The sequence below is a fragment of the Martes martes genome (genome assembly GCF_963455335.1).
Source record: "Martes martes genome assembly, chromosome: 9".
Classification (NCBI taxonomy): domain Eukaryota; kingdom Metazoa; phylum Chordata; class Mammalia; order Carnivora; family Mustelidae; genus Martes; species Martes martes.
In genome coordinates, this window is record NC_137896.1 from 112,908,076 (window position 1) to 112,930,223 (window position 22,148).

The following is a 22,148-nucleotide window of genomic DNA, read 5'->3' on the forward strand; positions in this document are numbered from 1 at the left end:
ACGTCTATCTATGCGTGCAAACATACATAACTGCGTAACCACCATCCAGACTGTGATCTAGAACATCTCTATCGTCTCCGAAGGCTCCTTTACTGCCCATTCCCATCAACATCTCTGCCCCCACAGGTAACTGCCCTCACCCATTAGTCTGCTCTGTTCTTCCACTTCATGGAAAGGGAATCCTATTGCATATGTTCTTTCGTCTGACTTTTACTCATTATTATGCCTGTGAGATTCATCATTATTGCATACAGCAATTCATTCTCTGACTGCTGTTATATTTTATTGTGTGAGGATATAAAAATTAATTTATCCATTCAACTGTTGATTGACATTTGGGTTAGTTCCAATTTTTGGCGATCAGTAACAACACTTCTGTGAACGTTCTAATACAGACGTCTTTTGGTAGGCCATGGTACTTATTATGCTCCTGTATGTATCTAGGATAGAATTTCTAACTCACTAGAGAAGACTCGTGATTACTTTAGTAAATAATCACATAGTTGTCCAAAGTGGTTATGCCAATTTCCATCCCTGGCTCCAACTGTTCCACATCCTCACCAAATTATTGTCGGTCTTTTTCATTGTAGCCATTCTGGTGGGAGGGCAGTGTTGTTTCACTATGGTTTTAATTTGTACTTCCTTTTCATATATTTATTGGTCATCTGAATATGAAAACATTCTCTTCTAAAATGCAAATATCTAGGGAATGTTGTAGGTCAGTAAGATTGCTTCCCTCTCGGTAGTCAAGGAGATCAGTGGATGATTCTCCAAGGGGGAAGGGTGTGTGGTTGCCTACGGGACATTTTGGGTTGTCACAGGGACTGGAGAGTAGAGAGAGTAGATACTAGGGAGTCTAGCATTCAAGAAGTATGGGTTGTCTCCCTTGACAAAGACTTGCTCAGCCAAAAATGTCCACAATGTCCTCGCTGGGAAATTCACACAGAGATGATTAAACTCCGAGTTTGTAAGTACAGAGGGTCCATTTTGACTCACCACCTGTATCTTGTTCAAATGACAGTCTTCTGTTGTCACAGAAACTGTGCTGTGGTCTTAGCTAAAAGCACAAGAGACTGGGTCCCCCACATCCCTAAGTTTGGGCCTATGTGGTTTGTGACCTACAAGGCTACAGTCCTCACTACCAAGTCTGACCAGGTCTCTGGCATGGTTCATCAGACTTAACTGTCACCTGCTGAGCTGTCCTCAGCGCCCTGGGAAACGGGTATAGCTGTTTTAAGCAAGGCCATTTTTTTTTTCATTTGCTTCAAATATTGAGCTTCTATAATAAGATGGCACTTGTCAAAATTTGTAAAAGTTTTATATCCCAACTTTTAATTTCTGTGACAAATTATACGGCCTGTTTCAACAACTCACTCACAAAACCTTCAAAAGCATTCCAGTCATAAATTGTTAATTCCCAACACACAAAATTTTACACCTAAAAGCTAGATAGAAATGGTCCTTTTTTTTTCGGGGGGCCACTTTCTTCTTCCATCCCCAGTTTTGCTCCCAAGGAAACTGTAGGTGGTTAGTTTATATGCTTTGTGTTTAAAAAAACAAAAACAAGGGGGGCTTGGTTGGCTCAGTCAGTTAAGGTCTGCCTTTGGCTTGGTGGGGGGAGGGGTGTCCGTCTCTGCTAGGCCCCCGGGGAGTCAGCTTCTCCCTCTGCCCCACCCCGCCCCCGCTCATGCTTTCTCTCACTCTCTCAAATAAATAAAATCTTTAAAAACAAAATAAAAACAAAACAAAAAAGATAAAAAACAGATCTCCCATGATTTTTAATTTAGAACCTTAGAAAATAATATGAAACATGAAAAGTTATCCAAACGACTTTCTCAGGTAGCCAAGCTCCTTAAAATCTTTCTAAACAAACTGAAGGAAATGAGAGGTTCAAAATGCTTTAAGAAATAAGATGTATTGGGGCACCTGGGTGGCTCAGTAGGTTAAAGCCTCTGCCTCAGGTCATGATCCCAGAGTCCTGGGATCGAGTCCCGCATCAGGCCCTCTGCTCAGCAGGGGGCCCACTTCCTCCTCTCTGCCTGCCTCTCTGCCTACTTGGGATCTCTGTATGTCAGAGACAAATAAAATTAAAAAAAAAAAAAAGAAAGAAGATGTATTAGCTAAACACGTTATATCTGGACATGAGAGGTTTGAAGAGTACACCAAGAGATGTTATCAGGCAAAACTTTAACAATTATACAGAACATGATGGGCAAATTATGAATTATAATTCTATTTAGATCCCAATTCCTACGGCTATTTTTAAAAATCAAATAAAAGCCTCTAACTTGATCCTTTTTATAAATAACATATTTGACAAACATGACTGGGTTTCAGAAGTCTCATATTTTAGAGGGTCAGCCAATATCCCTTATTATATTCTGATTAAATTGAAAACAGTTTAGTGTTTAAACAAACAGATAAACAAATGAACGTGTTCTCTGTTCTCCCTCTATAGAGCACTGAATTTTTCTAGCCAACTGTGGAAATCTATCCTTCCAAAGAATGGTATCACCTCACAGTTCACGGAGTTAACGAATATAGATCCAAAGGAAAGGCAGAGGAGCCGGCCCTCTTGAACAGCCAGGCCCTCTAGCTCCCAAGCTGAGCTGCTTTGTTAAGTCCAGAAGCTGACAGAAGCAGAAAGAAGAAAAGAAAACTCAGCCCTACATGCTCCCTTCTGGTAGGCAAAAATCTATAGGGCTACAGGGAACATGAAGGGGACTTAACCTACTTCTCAACTCACTTAAAACATGTATAGAGTTTCTCTGCCCACTACAGCCTACCATGTGCGTCTGGCCGTAACAGGTTCAATAATACAAAACTCTCTTCTCGTGAGTTTAAAACGGTTGAATAGGGGCGCCTGGGTGGCTCAGTGGGTTAAAGCCTCTGACTTCGGCTCAGGTCATGATCCCGGGGTCCTGGGATCAAGCCCCGCATCGGGCTCTCTACTCGGCAGGGAGCCTGCTTCCCCTCCTTCTCTCTCTCTGCCTGCTTGTGATCTCTGTCTGTCAAACAAATAAATAAAAATCTAAAAACAAAAAACGGTTGAATATTAGCAACGTCACATGGTTCAACCTCATACAGCCAAAATTGAAGGCTGGGCATCTATTAGCAGATAGCAGAAAAATAGAGGAGTTGGAAAATATGCTTAACAAGAGACTCTTGAAACAACTTAATGTAACGCAGCTTTAGTGTCTCAATAGTAGGGAACGGCACAATAATCTAATAGAATGAGACAAGGACCCTCTCTCTCCTCCTTTATGCGTGTATAGCACACCTCCTCCCGCTGGAACTTCAAAACAACTCTGGATGGTGAGCAACACAATAGTTATTCTCATTTTACAAGCAAAATTTGGCCAAGATCTTTTTTTTTTTTAAGATCTTACTTATTTGAGAGACAAGAAACAGAATGCGTGCGAGAGCGTGAAAGAGAGCGAGAGAGCGAGTGAGTGAGTGAGCGTGCCCATGCACGTGTCAGCTGAGGGGAGGGGCAGAGAGAGAGGGAGAGGAAGAAGGAAAGAGTGTCAGGCAGACTTCGTGCTATGTGCAGAGCCCTACGCAGGGCTTGATCTCAGGACCCTGAAATCATGACGTGAGCCAGACACTTCATCAACTGAGCCACCCAGCTGCCCCAAGGTCTTATTTTTTAAAAGGGTTGGGGGGGGCATGTGTGAAAATCTAATGAGAAGCTTATCCCATTATGACCTACATTTGGTATAACAGGGATGCTAACTTATGTTACCTACGAGCACAAGTCACTTAGTTTCTCTTGATGGACGCTCCTTTTCTGTAACACAAAGGGGCTGAGCCAGATCATTCCCAAGGTTACTTCCAGCTTAAATATTCAGACTTCAAAACAACCTGGTTGGAAATGCCAAGGAATAAATAAAGTATGACAGTTCGTGCATAATATATTACGAACAGCCTAAGTGTCCTTATGGGAAATAAACGCACTTTGATGTATCCATTCTCCTAAAGGAAAGTATATATGTTTAACAGAGTCATAATTTACTGCCTTTTTTAGTGACGTAAGTTTATACAGGAAATGAGGCATGTCCAGTAACTGAAAGGAATTAAGTACAAGGTGAGCAGAGCACATGAAGATCTTTATACTACGTGGAACTATGAAGCTTTCTACAGATTCTGCTGTGGCTATTCAGTTTTTGCTGATGGACAGAAATTCTAGCATACGATCTCGCAATAGGACTTCCACTTGAAAGCAGAAAAAATACGTCTCAAGGTCAATACTTTTCCTAGCCAGACAGACCATTTGGCTACTTAATAGGGATCACTTGCTTTAGAGAATGCATTCTCCCAGAGGACATGTGGATTCCTTCAACTCCTGTAGAAGCAGATTCACACTGGGTGCACTGTAAAGGCATATGACAGTATGTCAAAAGGTACACACGGGCTTGGATACTTTTCTTTTTTTTTTTTTAAGATTTTATTTATTTGACAGACAGAGATCGGGAGAAGTAGCAGGCTGAGACGACATCGGGTAGCAGGAGATCAGCTTGACAGACAGAGATCACAAGTAGGCAGAGAGGCAGGCAGAGAGAGAGGGGGAAGCAGGCTCCCTGCTGAGCAGAGAGCCCAATGCAGGAGTCGATCCCAGGACCCTGGGATCATGTCCTGAGGCAGAGGCTTTAACCCACTGAGCCACCCAGGCGCCCCTAGGCTTGGATACTTTTACTTAAGGGAACCAACTTCATACGTTTCTTTCTCTAAAAGTAATTTGCCCAAGAACACATGTGCCAATCTTCCTTTCCTATCCCTCCTTCCCTAAGAGCCTCTGTCCTCTTTCCAAAGTTGAGGCACACCTCTTGCTCATCTGCAATCTTTTCTATGTGAGCACAGAGATTCTCAAAGGCACCAAACATACAAACATTTCACAAATATATCCCTCCTGAGGACAAGTCACAGGAGAAGTGTTAAGTCTGGTCAATTTTTATTTTTTATCTTTTTGTCAATTAGGTTAGGTGGTGACATTATTCATAAACTGAATGAGCCATCTCCAAAGCTCCAAGGTTTTAATGAAAATATGTTTAAAACACATATCTAACATATATGTCCCAGAAATGACTCTACTGCGTCTACTTAATTTTGATGGGAAAAATGCAGACGTCAGCTTAAAAATGGGTGAACACTAAGCTTTTCCAAATTATTTTAGGAGATAAGTGAACCAGAAAAAAAAAATGTTTGAAGGCCAACGTTCTAGAGCAACTTTACCCAAGGTACGTTATGTCCAACAAGATTTGTGAGCTTCTAAAAGGGTCCTGTGGCCAAATATGTTTGAGAAACACTGCACGTTCTACATTCATGAGCACACTACAGACCCAGAGAAGTTGTTTGGCAAGGACCCTCGGTTTTCTTTAACTTGGTGTTTTTCACACACCGTCCATTAACATCTCTCTGAACGGGTGGTCTGTGGAGCACATTTTGTGAAATGCTCTCTGGGGATGGCCCCCCAAAATACCACTCCGTAGGTCTCTTTGCAGTCGTGTTTGTCTCAAACCCGGCCTCAGTGCCGTAGCCTCCCCTCCTGACCTGTAACTGTCCCACCTTCGCAAACAATAACGTAGCCCAAGACGGATTTGCTCGCTAGACTCACTGAGAGGAGGCGAACCGCCATGCGAGCACCTCCCTTCCTTCCAGTTCTGTCTTCAGAGTAACATGATAAAAGAATTATCAGAGCCCAGAGAACAGCTAGTATTTATTTCTTGCTACATGTGTGCTACACATGGAAAACGCTAATAACATACACATCTCTGTTGGTCTTGGATTTCTGACTCTAGACATTCATTTTTCCTTGAAACATTCACAGGAACATGAATCCATCATGGGTTTTCCTCATCACTCGTGATACAACAGTCATCTTCCCATTGATTTTATAGCCTCAGAGATTCAGGTCAAAGAGCTATTGGAAAATACAACGTGCTAATGACTCACTTCACCACTGTCTTTCCTGAAGAAAAGTGAATAAAATAAACAGACACTTCCTTTTTGAATCCTATCCCAGTGATATAAGCACAGTAAGAAGACACACTAGAAAAAGACTCTCAAATGTATTGGAATGAGTCCCAAATTGGTTCTTAAATGCTGAAACATGATGCTCAAGTCCAGACCAAAAGCTGTTTAAGTTCTACCGAAAATTCTGTGCTTACTTAAACTAGAAACTGCAGCAGAAGCTCCAGAAAAATGCCTAGGAACGTAAAAGAACCCCTTCAAATCAGTAACACATCAATCCTCTCTTAGTCACTGACTTCTGTAAAACTTGATCCAGAATCACATTAAGTACCACAGCACTGAGATTAAAACACTAAATATAGCAGAGCGCTGTGATGAATTTCTGGCAGCTAAATAAAAAGAATTTTAAACATTTTTAAGTGTTTTGAAGAACTGATTTATCAAGTCTGGTGGGCTCCAGACTTAACTTCTACCTACTGATTTTCTACTGTAACTTTCCAAATACATAGCAAGAACAATGGATTCTAAATCTCATATTTATACCCACGCTGCTGTCATATACACATTCCCTATTTCTTCCTAGAAAGAAATAAACATCACAAAAATTAATGCCCTTAGATTGTGGAACAGAAAGCAACTTTAGAGACAATGCTAACTAGAGAATACTACATAGACAGAGAAGTCAGAGAACACACTGAAGAAAGGGAAAAACGTATTGAAAAGATTTTAAATGAAGACATCAATGGATATTATCACGTCACTGGCCAGAACTGTGAATATTAGGAATTGGTACTGGCCACATGTTGCTGAGTGAAAGGAGCAGACATGAAAGAACAGAGACTAGACACTCTGGAAATTCATTAAAAACCCCAAATTGATCTATTCTTATAAGAGTCAGGCTAGGATTATTTCTGGAAAAGAGAGTGCATTGTTCTACACACGGGTTACACATAGATACAAAGTTTATTTAAAAATATAATGAACTAGGGGCGCCTGGGTGGCTCAGTAGGTTAAAGCCTCTGCCTTCCGCTCGGGTCATGATCTCAGGGTCCTGAGATCGAGCCCCAAGTCGGGCTCTCTGCTCAGCGGGGAGCCTGTTTCCCTCTCTCTCTCTGCCTGCCTATCTGCCTACTTGTGATCTCTCTGTCAAATAAATAAATAAAATCTTAAAAAATACATAATGAACTACACAGTTTCTAATATAATCACCAGAATAGTGTTTTTCTTCACCAATACTTTATCAATATGGCTCCATACATAGATGTAAAGCGACCTCACATTAATATAAGTAAATATCTTCATTTCCTTTTTCCCCAGGCAAAGGCACTTCTATTTCCTGAGTCAGGGTAAAGCATCAGGATGTTGCAGACTGATTGTCAAAATGACCCCAATTCTCCGCCTCTCTACCTCTTCCTGCCTTTCACTATGTGACTTCACAGGTCTTCCCACGAAGGGATAGAGTCCAATTCCCCTCCCCCTGAATGGGAGCAGGTCTTGTGACTTCTGACTTTCAGCCACTAGACTACGGTGGAAGAGACAGTGTATCAAGTCCAAGCCTCGGCCTAAAAAGCTTTGTGTGCTTTTATTCTCTCTTGGAGCCCTGCTACCACCACGAGAACAGCGCACGTTAGCTGCCCAGAAGATGAGAGATTGCGGAAGACAGTGGAGACATCCCAGCCAAGACCATCCTAGACCATCCAGCCCTGGGCACCAAGCGGCAGATTACAGATGCATGACTGAGCCTGGCTGAGCTCACCCACACCTGGTGCGAGGAGAGAGGATACCAGAAAAGGAGTGCCTCGGCATCCAAAGGAGCTCGAGCTTAAACAAAAGCCCAGAAGCATAAAGACAAAACAAAATCATACAAATTAACACAAATGCATTTAGAAGCATAAATATTCTGCTCATTAAAGACTTCTGGAAAAAACTGAGGAGGTACAATGACTTACTAATAATATAAAAAAAAAAAAGCTTTTAAACGACACAGCAGACACATTTACAAGACAACTTGCTATAAAAATAAATGATGATGTCTGGAGAACTTTATGATTTCTGAACCAAACCAGCAAAGGAGCCTGAGCGAAACACAGATTGTGAAAGGATTGGCGAGCATCACACTGCCTGTCATGGTTTCCCCACCTGTAACAAACAGGTGTGGTCACTGTCAAGAATTAAAAACCTGACAAAATGTGTTAAAGTACTTCCAGTAGGGGGTGCCTGGGTGGCTCAGTTGGTTAAGCATCTGCCTTTGGCTGAGGTCATGATCCCAGGGTCCTGGGATCCAGCCCCACATCAGCAGGGAGCCTGCTTCTCCCTTTCCCTCTGCCTGCCTCTCTGCCTACTTGTGTTCACACATGCTCTATCAAGTAAATAAATAAAATCTTAAAAAAAAAAAAAAGTACTTTCCGAGAACCCGGGTGGCTCAGTCAGTTCAGTGAGCATCTGACTCTTTTTTTGTTTTTTAAATATTTTTTAATGTTTTTTTATAAACATGTAATGTATTATTGGCCCCAGGGGTACAGGTCTGTGAATCACCAGGTTTACACACTTCACCGCACTCACCATAGCACATACCCTCCCCAATGTCCATAACTCCACCCCCCTCTCCCTACCCTCCTTCCCCCCGGGCAACCCTCAGTTTGTTTTGTGAGATTAAGAGTCTCTTATGGTTTGTCTCCCTCCCAATCCCATCTTGTTTCATTTATTCTTTTCCTACCCCCCAAACCCCCTACATTGCATCTCCACTTCCCATATCAGGGAGATCATATGATAGTTGTCTTTCTCCGATTGACTTATTTCGCTAAGCATAATGCCCTCTAGTTCCATCCACATCGTCGCAAATGGCAGGATTTCATTTCTTTTGATGGCTGCATAGTATTCCATTGTATATATATACCACATCTTCTTTATTTGTTCATCTGTTGATGGACATCTAGGTTCTTTCCATAGTTTGGCTATTGTGGACATTGCTGCTATAAACATTCAAGTGCACGTGCCCCTTCGGATCACTACGTTTGTATCTTTAAGGTAAATACCCAGTAGGAGCATCTGATTCTTGATTTTGGCTCAGGTCATGGTCTCAGGGTTGTGAGATCGAGGCCCAAGTCAGGCTTGCTGCTGAGTGTGGAGCCTAGAGCCTGCCTGGGATTCTCTATTTTCCCCCACCTCGGCCCCTTCCCCTCACTATGGTCTGTCTCTCTCTCAAATAAATAAATTTCTTTTTAAAAAGTACTTTCATAAACTATAAATAGCTACATACATGCTAGTAGCACAGGAAGGAGAGCCCAGGCTGCAGAAGTAAATTCTACCACTCCCCGGCTATGTGATCCTCCATTAGTTAATTTCTTTGAGCCTCAAAACTCAGTTTCATTATCAGTCAAAAAAAAAAAAAAAAAGATACTACTACTTATCTCACAGGGTTGTTGGATTATGACATACCTGAGGCATCCAACACAGTGGCTCCACCAACTGGACTAAGTAAATGCTAGTAAGATACATACATGGGCGGGGAAACATATGTAAGCAATGATGACCAGAAAGGAAATGTATTGCATTAGAAAAAAGAAAACCATCAAGTTATTCTTATGCAAGTAATACCATAAGGAGAAAAGCCTCGAGTCACTAAAATCAACAGTAATTAGAAATAGAGCAACGGGGGCAAGTGGGTGGCTCAGTTGGTTAAGCATTCAACTTGATTCTGGCTCAGGTCATGATCTCATTGGTGGTGAGATCTAGCCCTGCACCAAGGGACTCCTTGCTGAGCATGGAGCCTGCTTGAAGATTCTCTCCCTCTGCCTCTTCCCTTCCCCCCAATAATTAAATCCTTTAAAAAAAATACCTGGGGAGTATATTTTATAAATATTTTTATATCTATATGTTAAATTAGATTTAGATCAATTAATTAGACTAATTAGATATTAAAATATAATATTTTATATATTTAAATAGAAATATACAGGGCCTATGTAAAGAAAAAGATACTATTTCACTGCCCTCTGTGTGTTTTCAAATTTGTAAAGAAAGGAAGTAGAAGAGGAGAGGAGGGACACAGTGAATGAACTCTCTAGTGTTAGTGAGAAGGGAAATGGACATCGTGCAATGTTCACAGGAAGAATCACAGCTTGGAACCCATAATTTCTCTTGTAAATATAACCACAGATTCATTGAAGCTTCATGTTCAAGTATGCTGGCAACAGTATATATACTATGAAAAAAAATAGAAACTAATCTGAAAATAGCACTTGAGGGGGATGGCTAAATGAATTATCCTATATCCATTTAATTGGATACTAGGTCAGCATTAAAACAATTTTTATAAGATTTAACAACATCAGAATGTATTATCTATTAAGTAAAAAAGAAAAAGTTTCACTTCGCACTTATCCATGAATTATAATCTCAAAAAATATATACATACATATGATTGGCAGGAACTATAGCAAAATGCATCAGTTTTTGAGGGAGGTTAAGGTAATTTATATTTCTATACATTTCTTTAGTTTCTAAATTTCAAACAATAGGTACCATTTATTTTACAAACAGCAGAGACAATGTATTTGTTTTAAAGAATAGGTTTTTAAATCAGAAATTTCTCTCTTCTGGTTCATTTTTTTAAAAAGATTTTTATTTATTTGCCGGAAAGAGATCACAAGCAGGCAGAGAGGCAGGCGGGGTGGGAGGAAGCAGGCTCCCTGCTGAGCAGAGAACCCTGTGCGAGGCTTGATCCCAGGACCCTGGGATCATGATCTGAGCCAAAGGCAGAGGTTTTAACCCACTGAGCCACCCAGATGCCCCTCTTCTGATTCATTTCTTAAGCATTTACTATATGCTGCTTTGATATTTTAATTATATGAGAACAGTGATCTTCTAAGGGCAAGGAATTGAGGAATTGAGTCTTATTATATTCTAATATTTCTCAAAGTACTCCCACTTAAACATCATTAAATAACTGTAAAATGAATGAGATAATGAATGGCAGATGGTTAATATATTGATGTTGTGGGCTGCTTAATTACAACAGGAGAAAAGACAATCTTTGAATAACATTTAATTTATAATTTGAAGCTTTCTCAATGCTTTTTAGCATCCTCAAAGAAAATTTGTAAAAATATGTACACATTAAATACCACATTCCAATACTGTTATCTTGAATTTTAAAAAGCTCAACCCTGATATGGATAAATGTCAAAGAAATGTTACACAGACACTTGATGCGTTGGCATTCTCTCTTGTTCCAAATACACAGCAACTGCAGATAAATTATAAAAGAAGATTAAAAAACAAAACAAAACAAAACAAGACAAATATCCCAGTAAACCTGAACTATCCTAGAAATACATGGCAGTAGATGGAGCCATTGAATTTCTGGGGCTAGTGACTAGGAAGAAACATGGGCAGCCAAGAATTTAGCAACTGAAGACAAGAGCCTGCAGGCAACTGTGCAGAAACTTCTTCCTCAGCAACTGAAATCCCGCTAAACTTTTCAACATGCTTAAAAAGTTAAATGAATGAATACCTTCAAAAAAACAAGAACAGGTAGCTTTGAAAAATCATCAGAAACCTCAGAAGAGGAAAACAGTCTCAAAACAAAAAGTATAATGGATGGGATAGAGTCCAGATAGGCAAGATAAAGCAAGAATTAGAAGACTGTAAGATGGAACTGAGGTATTCATTCAAAATGCAGCCAAAGAAAGAGAGAAAAGAAAGAAAGGACAAAAGGATACAAGCACGAAAGACTTATTCAGAGGCATGAAATACAGAGAGGTTCCCCAAACTAGTCAACAGGAGTTTAGCTGAGAAGGTGGAAAAACAGAATCTGAAGAGATAACAGCTGGTCATTTTTCAAATCTGAGAAGAGACATGACTATTTGGATGGCCAATACACTCTGTCTACTGAGAAAAGTCAAAATAAATGCAAATATTGATACAGCATGATAAAATGGCAGAAAAAAAGGGATTCAAAGATCTCAAAAGAGAGAAAGAGAGAATATCTCCAAAGGAGGAAAAGTATCAAAAAGAAGTCAGAATACATCAGTATAATGTATTGCTGGAAAACCACCTAGAGCTGTACACCTGACCAGTCTCCTTTTTTTTTTTTTTAAAGATTTTATTTATTTGACAGAGATCACAAACAGGCACAGAGGCAGACAGAGAGAGAGGGAAGCAGGCCTCCCGCCGAGCATAGAGCCCGATGCAGGGCTCGATCCCAGGACCCTGAGATCATGACCTGAGTCGAAGGCAGAGGCTTAACCTACTGAGCCACCCAGGCACCCCCTGACCAGTCTCCTTATAGAAGAAGCTCAAAAGAAAAATTTTTTCAGACCTCTAAAGTATGTACTTCTCAGGGGCCCTCATTTAAAGAACTGTGAAAGAACATCATGTTGAAATACAGACTGGCAAATACAGGACACACAATTAAATTTGAGTTTCAGATAAACAGGTACTTTTTAGTATGTATGTCCCAACCAAATTATTTGCTAGTTATATGAGATTCAAGTTTAACTCGGTGTCCTATATTTTATCTGGGAAACCTACCTTAAAAAAAAAAAAAACAACCCAGAAAATAAGCACAGGATACAAGAAATGATGCTGACTGCAAAACCTCATAAAATAGATTAAATTCATTTAATAACTATATGGGGAAAAAAAATCTCAATTTCCACTAACTGTACCTCTGAAAGTAACTGTAAAATGATGACTCTACGTGAACCCAGCACTATGCCACAGCCACATTCTTTTCTCCAGCCAAGCAAGTTTTCTTAAAACCTGTACTTTCTAGTTTTCTCAAGGCACCGGAAGACCAGTCTTCTTCTATACGCTTACCATGCTGCAGTCACAATTTTTTATAATGATTAAGACGTCTGAAATAGAAGCTATAGTTCAGCCAAGCTCTTCAGAACCCAAAAATCCCATGTATGGCTTACTGATGTGGAGCAAGTTTCATTTAATAACTGGGAAATGCCCCTGAAAAAAAAATGTCCAAACGAAATCTGGTTTCAAATGCAGTGTGGGGCAACATCTTAAAGAAGCTCCAGAGTGAAAGTTTTGTATTGGGTATGATGATGCCCCAAGTATCTGTTTTGTAAATTTATTTTATTAAAGCAGAAAAACCGGTGTAATAAAATGACACCAAGAGAAAGTTATGTGGGCAGCTCTTTCATATTTGCTTTAACAGGCTCATCTGGAGTCAGCTAAAATTTAGCTCGTTGGGAGAGTGAACAAAGCAAATTGTGTCCTGCTGATTCCAACTGATTTAATTACACTAAGTCCAAGGTCAGGAAGGATGTCTTAGTCATTACTTATCCTTAGTCTGTAGCTCAGGAGAGCCCTGCCAATTAATCATTGGGGATCACTGACTATTTTTAAATTTAATATTTTTGACATTATCTATGAAAAAGGAATATACAAACACTGGATCATGAAAGTGTAGATGTCTCTTACTTACATATTTTGGCATTGCTAAAAAATGCACAAAATAATACTAGGTGGGTTTTATCCCTATAGCTCATGAAGTGGGTAATTTCAATGGATCCAAAGAGGTATTTGTTTTTAACAAAAGATTTCACTGAACAGATGGGTCCCTAAGTAATTTCAGAACCAAATGTATTTTTAAAGCTTGGATTTATGTCTAATTTTTTAAGAGTTCATCCACCTCGTGACAAAGTAATGGGCAAGCGAGAGTTCTCAAAATGCAGGAAGAACTGAGCTCTAGTGTCGGGGAGTAGGAAAGCAGGCATTCTCATTATCCTATTCAGGAGGCACGAACCCCTTTAATTCTAACTCTACATCGAACTTTCGCACAATAATTGAACGACAAACGTTACTCTAGATCCACCACGGAATACGCTTGTGTTGTTTGTTATGATAAATGAAGGAAATTACAACAATTCCGTCATGTTAAGGGTAGCGAGGGCAGGTTTTAAGCTCCGTGTGTGTATATGTAATAAATCATTCCTTTGAAAAGATAATTGCAGCACCGCTAGAGAGGAGAAAAAAGCCTGACTTTGAGGGCAATTATTCCAAAGCTCCTCAAATTAACTTGTGCACAGTTGGTTCTTTGTGACTGAGCCCACATTACTAAACGTTGTTTCAGGACATTAGTTCGCTTAGGTGAAGGAAATAATGTAATTCTAGTTATTAATCACTTTAATGTTAAATGTGCTTTGTAAACTGAGAAGACATTAAACTCTAAGAACAATGTGGAATGCACAAGCAATTAGTGGTTAATGGGCTCTTTTTGAAAAACTCTAGCAAAACAAAGTCAAAAGCTTCAACATTCTCAGAAAAAAGAGTGTACATATGTAATGTGAGAAAGTTCTATTTAATTTTGCTGACTAATAGTGTCACAAAGGGAGTGAAATTAAGCCCTTCTCTCAAAAGTAATTTTAATAGGTTATGATGAATGAAATCATTTTATTTTATGAGTCAACCTCCTCTATAGTGTAATTTAGCAGTGCCTTTTGGAGGCACCATGAAATAGAATTTTCTGTGATACTTCACTCCAGAATCCATGCCAAAAAGCGTAACGCTGTTCTGCAAATATCCTCCTGAGACAAACGTAAGCCAGGATTTGGTGTTACTGACCATCAGTGCAAAGAACGAGATGGGACCATTAAGATAGGCTCAGTATGAACAAAACTTGCAAAAGGCCACTCCATACCAGCCATACCAGAGGAGGAAAATACAAAATTAACAACAATAATCAAGCAATTATTTAAAGGATTCTTCATTCTATTTTGCTAAATAAGACAACCAGGGTAATAGGTGCAAATTTTTACTTCCACTTCCATCACGGTATTTTTTAAATACTGGTAGAACCTTGAACTAGCTAGAAGGAGGAATATATTGGATAACCATCCTCTCTTATTACACAAAACACCAAATTATTATTAATTACTTTGACTACTATTACTCCTCACAACAGATGGTGTGTCTTCTGTTCTAATGAGCTATATCTACATTAGTCATACTTCCAGATACGTATAAAATCAGTAAACGAGGTCATGCGGCACATGGAAAAGGATGTGGTTTAGGAGTTCAAGCCTGGCCGGGCCTCTTATTATCTGTGTGATCTTGGTAAAGTTACTTACTCTCTGTGTCTCAGTTTTAATTGGGATTAATAATGTCCATATCCCACACCCCACCCCATCGCCACCACAAAAACATGTACACTCTTCATCATTTGCAGTTGGGAAAAGGTGACGACGTTCTGGAGAGTGTCTGCCATTGAGGCACACAGGTTTACAATGGGGAAGGATAAGTAGGGATTCTCCTCCGTCTACAGTCTAAGGAGCAGGCAGGTACATCTCATCACAAGGCACGCTTTGGGAAACTTCCTGTCTAGGGGTCAAAATCTGGGGGACAGACCAAGATGTCATTTCTTTCTTCTCATCCACAGCCAACAGAATACCGAGAGCATCAGACAACCAGAATGTACCTACCAAGTCACACAACCTCATGCTCTGCTCGGGACAGACACATCCCTGGCTCACTGTAATAAGGGTCTATTGGATCACCTCCACATGCAGGAAGTTCAGCACTTCCAAAGGCATTTCAGTGTTGGCAAATGCTAGTCCACACAAAAAGTTTGCTTGTGGTTATAAATATGCTTCCTTTCAACTCCATCCCGTGGACTGGCGTTTTGAAGGAACTCATCAGAGACTCATTTTATAGGACAGTTAATCAAACATTTAAAGGCAGGTTTGTACGGCAGCCGCTACATTTCTCTTCAGTCTGCACTTCTCCAGGGCCAAACACCCTCAGCTTTCCAGGCCCTTTGCAAGCTTTGTTGTCCTTATCAGCCAAGAGACAATGAGCACCAAACACCCAAACCTCAAATGCAGTCTGAACGGCAGAGGACAAGATTGTTACTTCCAAGCTCATTCTGCTTCTACTAACACATTCTAAAAATGGGCTAGGGCTTGTCATATAGATTTGTACACAAATCTGTGAAGCAGTTACTTCATTTACACTGTAGAACATATATTCATTCGACATATTCCTTCTTCCATCCATTTAATTCAATCTTCCCTCTTTTCACAGAATCTTTTAAGGATGTCTTAAATTCTACCAATTCCTAGGTAATATTGATTAATCTGTTATTCCCGTTACTAAGGTTTACAGAGGTTTTTCCAGTAAGTGTCTTGAGCAGTTAAATCTAACTTTCCCAATACTCCTTACATGAGGGCTTATCATATTTTAAGGCAAAACTTTTTTAAACACATGGTACACCTCTGTGAATTTCAAAAGAAAATTCTTTGTTTGCTAAAAAGCTCTACAAATCATAAAAGTTAGATGCAATATGGAACTTGAGAAAATTCTCAGGTAATTAAGACAGTCCATTGAAATGAGCCCTTTTAATAGGAATTAATCCATACTTTGTAACATTACCTTAATTTACTCTGTCCTATAAATACATACTGGTCAAGGATACAAAGCCCGAAACAACAAGTCAGAAAACATGTGTTGTATTCCTGACACAGGTCTTGGTTCACTAAGATTCTTGAAGGCTCTTTATTTCAACACAGACATACTTTCAAGTTACTAATAATACCTTTATCCCAGACATGTAAGGGGAAATTAGGAGCATTAACTGAACATTTCACAAAGTAAGTGATACGAAATTTCCTATCATCTTTGGGTACTAAACAACACATTAGTCAACCTGAGTTCTAACCTCCACTCCAGACTCATGAAAGCCTCTTAGCCAGTCTGGGCTTGAACGTCTCCATCTATATGGTACAGACACTGGGCCAAGCTAAATGATCTCTGAGGAACCCTCTGCTTGCTCAACTCTGCTACGTGGTTCAGAAAAAACTGAGCAAAAGTACTCAGGACACTTCACATTTAGCTACACAGCTTTAACTTTGCCTAAGAGTGCATTCACCCTGATATTTAAGACCCCAATGCTTCAAGGTGGCCAGCAAGGTGGCCAGCAATATTCTGATGAGGGGAAAAAAAGAACTCTCCTACCCAATCATGTGTCTGCAAGGAAGCAGTACTGCTAGGTACATGTGTGTAGTCATCTGCCCACACGTGGACAGGCAGTGACTAACTCAGAGACCACAAGGGGCTCCATAATGGAATCTAATCTCCTGTGGGTTTCATCGCAAATTAATATAAGGGGATAAAAAGTCCATGAAATTTAAATACTAATTCTAGTAACCATACACTAAAACTCTTTTATTTCCTTAGAGCTAAATTGAGTGAGAAGGTAGTCACCGCTATGACCTTTGCATACTGAGCTAATGAGCGAAAACATGACCAAACTACTCAGATTCCTCAAAAGCCAAAACAATGAAGTCCACACCAATGAATTCAGTTAAGCTTACCTTGACAAAAGGTGTTGTTAACCCGCTTATAACCTTGTAGACATTCCATCATTTGGTTATATCCGTGATAAGCTGTAAGAAGAAATAATTCTTTGTTACATGCTTAAGTTCTTATAGTCCTAAACCACCAGTGTGATAACCCAAGCCACCGAAGTCATCAGTGTTCTGTCTTATTCATTTCTAAGATACACAACTCAATATATAGCAGTTTCTTTCATGTTATCCCTGTTTTTCAGTATACTTCCTAGTCTGCAATAGATATAGTCCCGAGTAGTTGTCAGCAAATCTTGATTATATTAATCCAAAGAATCATAAGACTGTTTTATATTTTCTTCCAATTAGTGATTATTTACATTACAAAGGATCTATTCCTCCCCAGTGATTTGCTACAGGCATTTGAATTTCCTTATAAGTTGAACATACATCCTGGCCTGCATGGGACAGGTCTGGGTTAAGACAGTTGTTCTAGAGAAGTTCATTAATAATAGCACTCCATCTCACTCACGTATCCCAGTTTCAACAATAAACGGTGTGCTCACCTAAATACTGGCTCACATATTCTGGTAATGAGGGATTCTTACTACTAGGAACCTGAGAATAATAGGAGATGAAGAGAAGAAGCCAGGGGATGAGAAGGGCTGCTGTGATCATGGGTGTGGTTCATCACCCAGAATTTCCACCAACAATACAATGTTGACATTATCAAATCACCAACAAAACTGTATTCACTGATTCTGACACCCTTAAAGTGAGACTCAAGAGACTTTGTGGCATATTGGATACAGGATAATTTCAGGGACCAAGCAGACCTAAGTTCAAATCCTGGCTCTGCCTATCAAGCTCTGGGACCTTAGGAGACAAGCTTTCTGGGTTTCAAATGGTGAGTCCATACAATGCGAGTATTCACATCTACTGAGCAGGTCAGGGCTATTGTGGATTTTTAGATATAATTTATGCAAAATGATCACCACCGTGCCTGACAAAACTACTCACAAGATGACAAATGCCCTTATTTTCTGCCATAAGCTATTCTTTCATTAAGAAGACCATGAGCAGGGGTGCCTGGGTGGCTCAGTGGGTTAAGCCTCTGCCTTCGGCTCAAGTCATAGTCCCAGGGTCCTGGGATCGAGCCCCGCATCAGGCTCTCTGTTCACTGGTGAGCCTGCTTCCTCCTCTCTCTCTCTGCCTGCCTCTCTGCCTACTTGTGATCTCTGTCAAATAAATAAATAAAATCTTAAAAAAAAAAAAAGACGACGACGACCATGAGCAAGAGAAAATGGGCATTAATCAAAATAGGATGGTGAGACCACTAAAAAGACCTGAACAAGGAGTAAAAAAGGAAAATTCAAAATAAAAAGGAAATTTCCTTTTGGAAAATAAAATTATTTTGGCCCTAACACATACTCTTCATTCTCACCACCTCTCTCCTCCTTCACTTCCTTTCTCTGTTATACATCCTGTCTCTTCAGATCCTTCTGAGTTCTGGGAGAGGGTTATAGTGAGGAGTCCTGGAACAGTGACTTATAAGGAGGGAGAAAGTGACATGTGGGGAGTCACCCTGTTCAAGCTCCTTGGCCACATAACTCGTCTCCCACAGAATGGAAACCCTCTGGAGCAGGGTGCCTCCAGACATTTTGGGATCTCTGTCCGTGAACTGTTCAAAGGCAAAAGAGAGGCTATCTTGTTCTGAAAGTTCCACCAGTCATCCACCTCAAGGCAGAGAGCCAGACCAGATGATCTCTTCAGGTCCTCCAAAGCTTAGGATTCGATGTTAATTTTCTTCTAAAAACTTTTAAAAGGACCAGTGACTTGTTCACGCTAAGTACATTTTTAATAGATTACAGAGTATCTAATGAAATCATTTGCAGATTTAAAATTAAGTTTTCGCAGTAAAAACTGATCAACGGTGAAAGGTCTTTCTGTATGCGGCTGAACAAAAACTTCAAACATTAAATAAAAGCCACTTGAAAACTGAAGTTTGAACTACTTTAAGTGAAATTTTTTTTTAAAAAAGGGCATGGAACACAAAACCATAGCATATAAAGCCAAGGAAAGTCTGCTCTCTTCCAAAATGAATATGATTTAGAGAGTAGTACGAACCAAGGAAAGGAAAGTTTCTAAATGACACAGGAAGAATGTGACCCTGAGTGTGTTTCTTGGGAGTGAGTCACTTAGGACAGCACAAACAAAGTAAATGTCAAGATGTTAATAGTTTACTTCAGTCATAATCCACATTGCCCTTCCTGAAATGAAATCAATCGCTTCAATTTTATACATTACGTGAGCCAACATGAATTTATTTTCATCAGCATTTAGTCAGAAGTGATAGCAACTTTGTACTTTCACATTCTCCTTAAATTATTACTAGCACTAAAATATAGAATTAACAAAACCATTTATAGCAATGAATTTATTTACGCTCAGAAAACACAATTCTTCTTCTTCTTCTTTTTTTTTTTTAAAGAAAACACAATTTTAAATAAAAACAACAGAAGGTCAAGAATAGAGGTTAGGGATTAAGAAACAACAAGAATCTAGGATTCACTTTACCCCTAACTTCTGTCCCTCTCTTGCAACTTTGGAATTCAGAAAATGGAGGAAAGGGGGGCAGTTAAGCAAAAAACACAGAGAGAAGGAGGGATAAGAAAAAGAAACAAGATAAGGGAAAAGATAGAACAAGTATTAGAGAACATGGACTTGGCCCCAGAATAAAGTTGGAAGAATTGGACTTTAGCTTCTGCAGTCCTTAGACCTAGAGGCAGGAAACACACTGCCCCCTCCACAATATTTCTACAAACTTACACAGTATAATGAGGGATAGTCCATTTAAAAAAAACATCAAAGCTTTTACAACATTTTAGAAACAGACTCTGGTTTCATGATCCATAAGCAAATGACCAAGTTGGGAGTCAAACTCAGGTCTATCGAGCTCCAAACTCCATGCTCTTTAAATCATATCAAATCTCTCCTGGATATCCCTCTGGTGAGGTTGCCAGAATAATTTTAGGCACATGGATCTTTCAGTGAGGAGGAGCTATCACACTCAACCCACTTACTGGAAATCCACATTACCAATCATTATTAAATCAGCATAAAAGTCCACAGGGGGACATTCTCAGTAATGAAGGTCTTTATTTATGTGACTCCCTAAATGAAGAATTCACTAGTTACGGGAAACTTTGGTGGGTGTTTTCAAAAATTAGTCCTCAAAAAAAAAAAAAAAAGGCAGTATCAAGAAAATAAATGAAATTTAAGGCATTACGTGTTTTAATAAGCAGTTCTCAATTGCCTTCGTAGTAATTTTAGGGTTCCATGTTAAAAAACACGTAAGGTTGAGAGACAAGGAGGTCCACATGAGAGGCAATGAGACAATTATTGACAACAAATTACTATGATGGCAGAACAGTAGGACATAAAACAAAGCTATGGAGCGGTGATTCTGAGACGGCAGATTCTGGATTGGACAGAGGTGTGAAAGGCAACTGAGAATATCAAGTCAACAGGTGCTTAAGAAGAATAAATAGAAATTATCCAACTGAAGTAAATGAGAAATTCCTTGCAACACGAAGTGTAAAAACCTACTACAAAAATCTTCTGTTATATAAGGCAAAGGAAGATGACAGAAAAATATCCCTTGCTTTCTTGGGAAAAATGTGGTAAGTATCAAAAAAAAATCAGGTTACCTCTATTTTTCTAAAATATTCCTCTTAGGAATCAGCTGGAGTTAATGCCACATTCAAAAACTAAAAATACTAACTGTAATTGGGAAAATAGTAAGAGAGTGTCGCAAATCTGGATTTACTCAAATCAATAGGTTCTAAAAACCAGAACTTATAGACTAACCAAAATGTGTGGTATCAATATAGATTCAAGTCACTGAGAACTGGGATGGTATAAAAAAGCGGTGACTGGGGCGCTGGGGTGGCTCAGTCAGTTGAGTCTGATCTTGGCTTCAGCACAGGTCATGATGTCAGGGTCCTGGGATCAAGCCCCATGCTCTGTAGGGAGTCTGCTTCTCTCTCCCCTACCGTCTCCCTCTGCCTGTGCCCTTCCCCCTACATGTGTGTACACAAGGGCATATGCACTCGCTCTCTCTGCCCCTCAAGGAAAAAAAATTTTTTTAAAAAAAGTGGCGACTTTAAGGGGAAAGTACTGTATCCTCGTGATTTTTAAGCCTTTTTTTTTTTTTAAGTGAAATCTGAAAACTTAACAGTATCACAAACTTCTATGGTGGCTATTAATAAAAATTCCATTTAAGGAATTTAACCTAAGAAATAACAGTTTCACTAACTTTTTATCAGTTTTTGAAACATTTACGATTTTTAAGGACATCTTATTTTTTTCTTCACCTAAAGGATCAAGAGCCTAGTTGAGCTCTTCAAACACTTTTTAAAAATAAGTAATCCGACGGGAGAAGGCGACTGAGAGCTGCTTATTAAACCATGGAATCGACAGGAAATCTTTCTCAGGTTTGCAGCAAGGTTTCTGGAAATGCAAATTAGAGTACCATGTTCCAGAATTCAGTTGAGAGTTCTTTGAGAGTCTAACGCTATCTCACCGTTAAACCAGTAATCGTAAGGCAACAGACAGGCTACATTAACATTCAAAGGAATGATGAAATGTCACTTACATGGCTTCTTGGGGCATTTCTGGCATTTGTTAAAGCCCCAGGAGGTACCCACAGTTCCACAGCAGTCCTCCTGCTTTGAAAGGCCAGGGAGCGCCTTGCCACACTGCAGTGATGAGATGTGAAACATGAAGGTTAATTGAGTGCACCATGCCCAGCCCCGGAGCCCTGCTGTGCTTCCCCCTCACATTATAAAACAGTTCCCTTGTTATCGACACAAC

At 39.7% G+C, this 22,148-nt stretch overlaps 1 protein-coding gene across 4 annotated transcripts in view; it reads right to left on the reverse strand.

The window, feature by feature from the left end:
- Positions 1-22,148, reverse strand: part of LTBP1 (latent transforming growth factor beta binding protein 1) — a gene marked incomplete at its 5' end in the record, with an annotated part of 397,053 nt that overhangs the window by 144,653 nt on the left and 230,252 nt on the right. For all 4 annotated transcript variants that reach the window (XM_080814316.1, XM_080814315.1, XM_080814314.1 and 1 more), the window contains 2 exons: positions 17,301-17,372; positions 21,931-22,033. In XM_080814316.1, the coding sequence (XP_080670442.1) occupies positions 17,301-17,372; positions 21,931-22,033 (175 nt within the window). The remainder of the gene's footprint in view (positions 1-17,300; positions 17,373-21,930; positions 22,034-22,148) is intronic.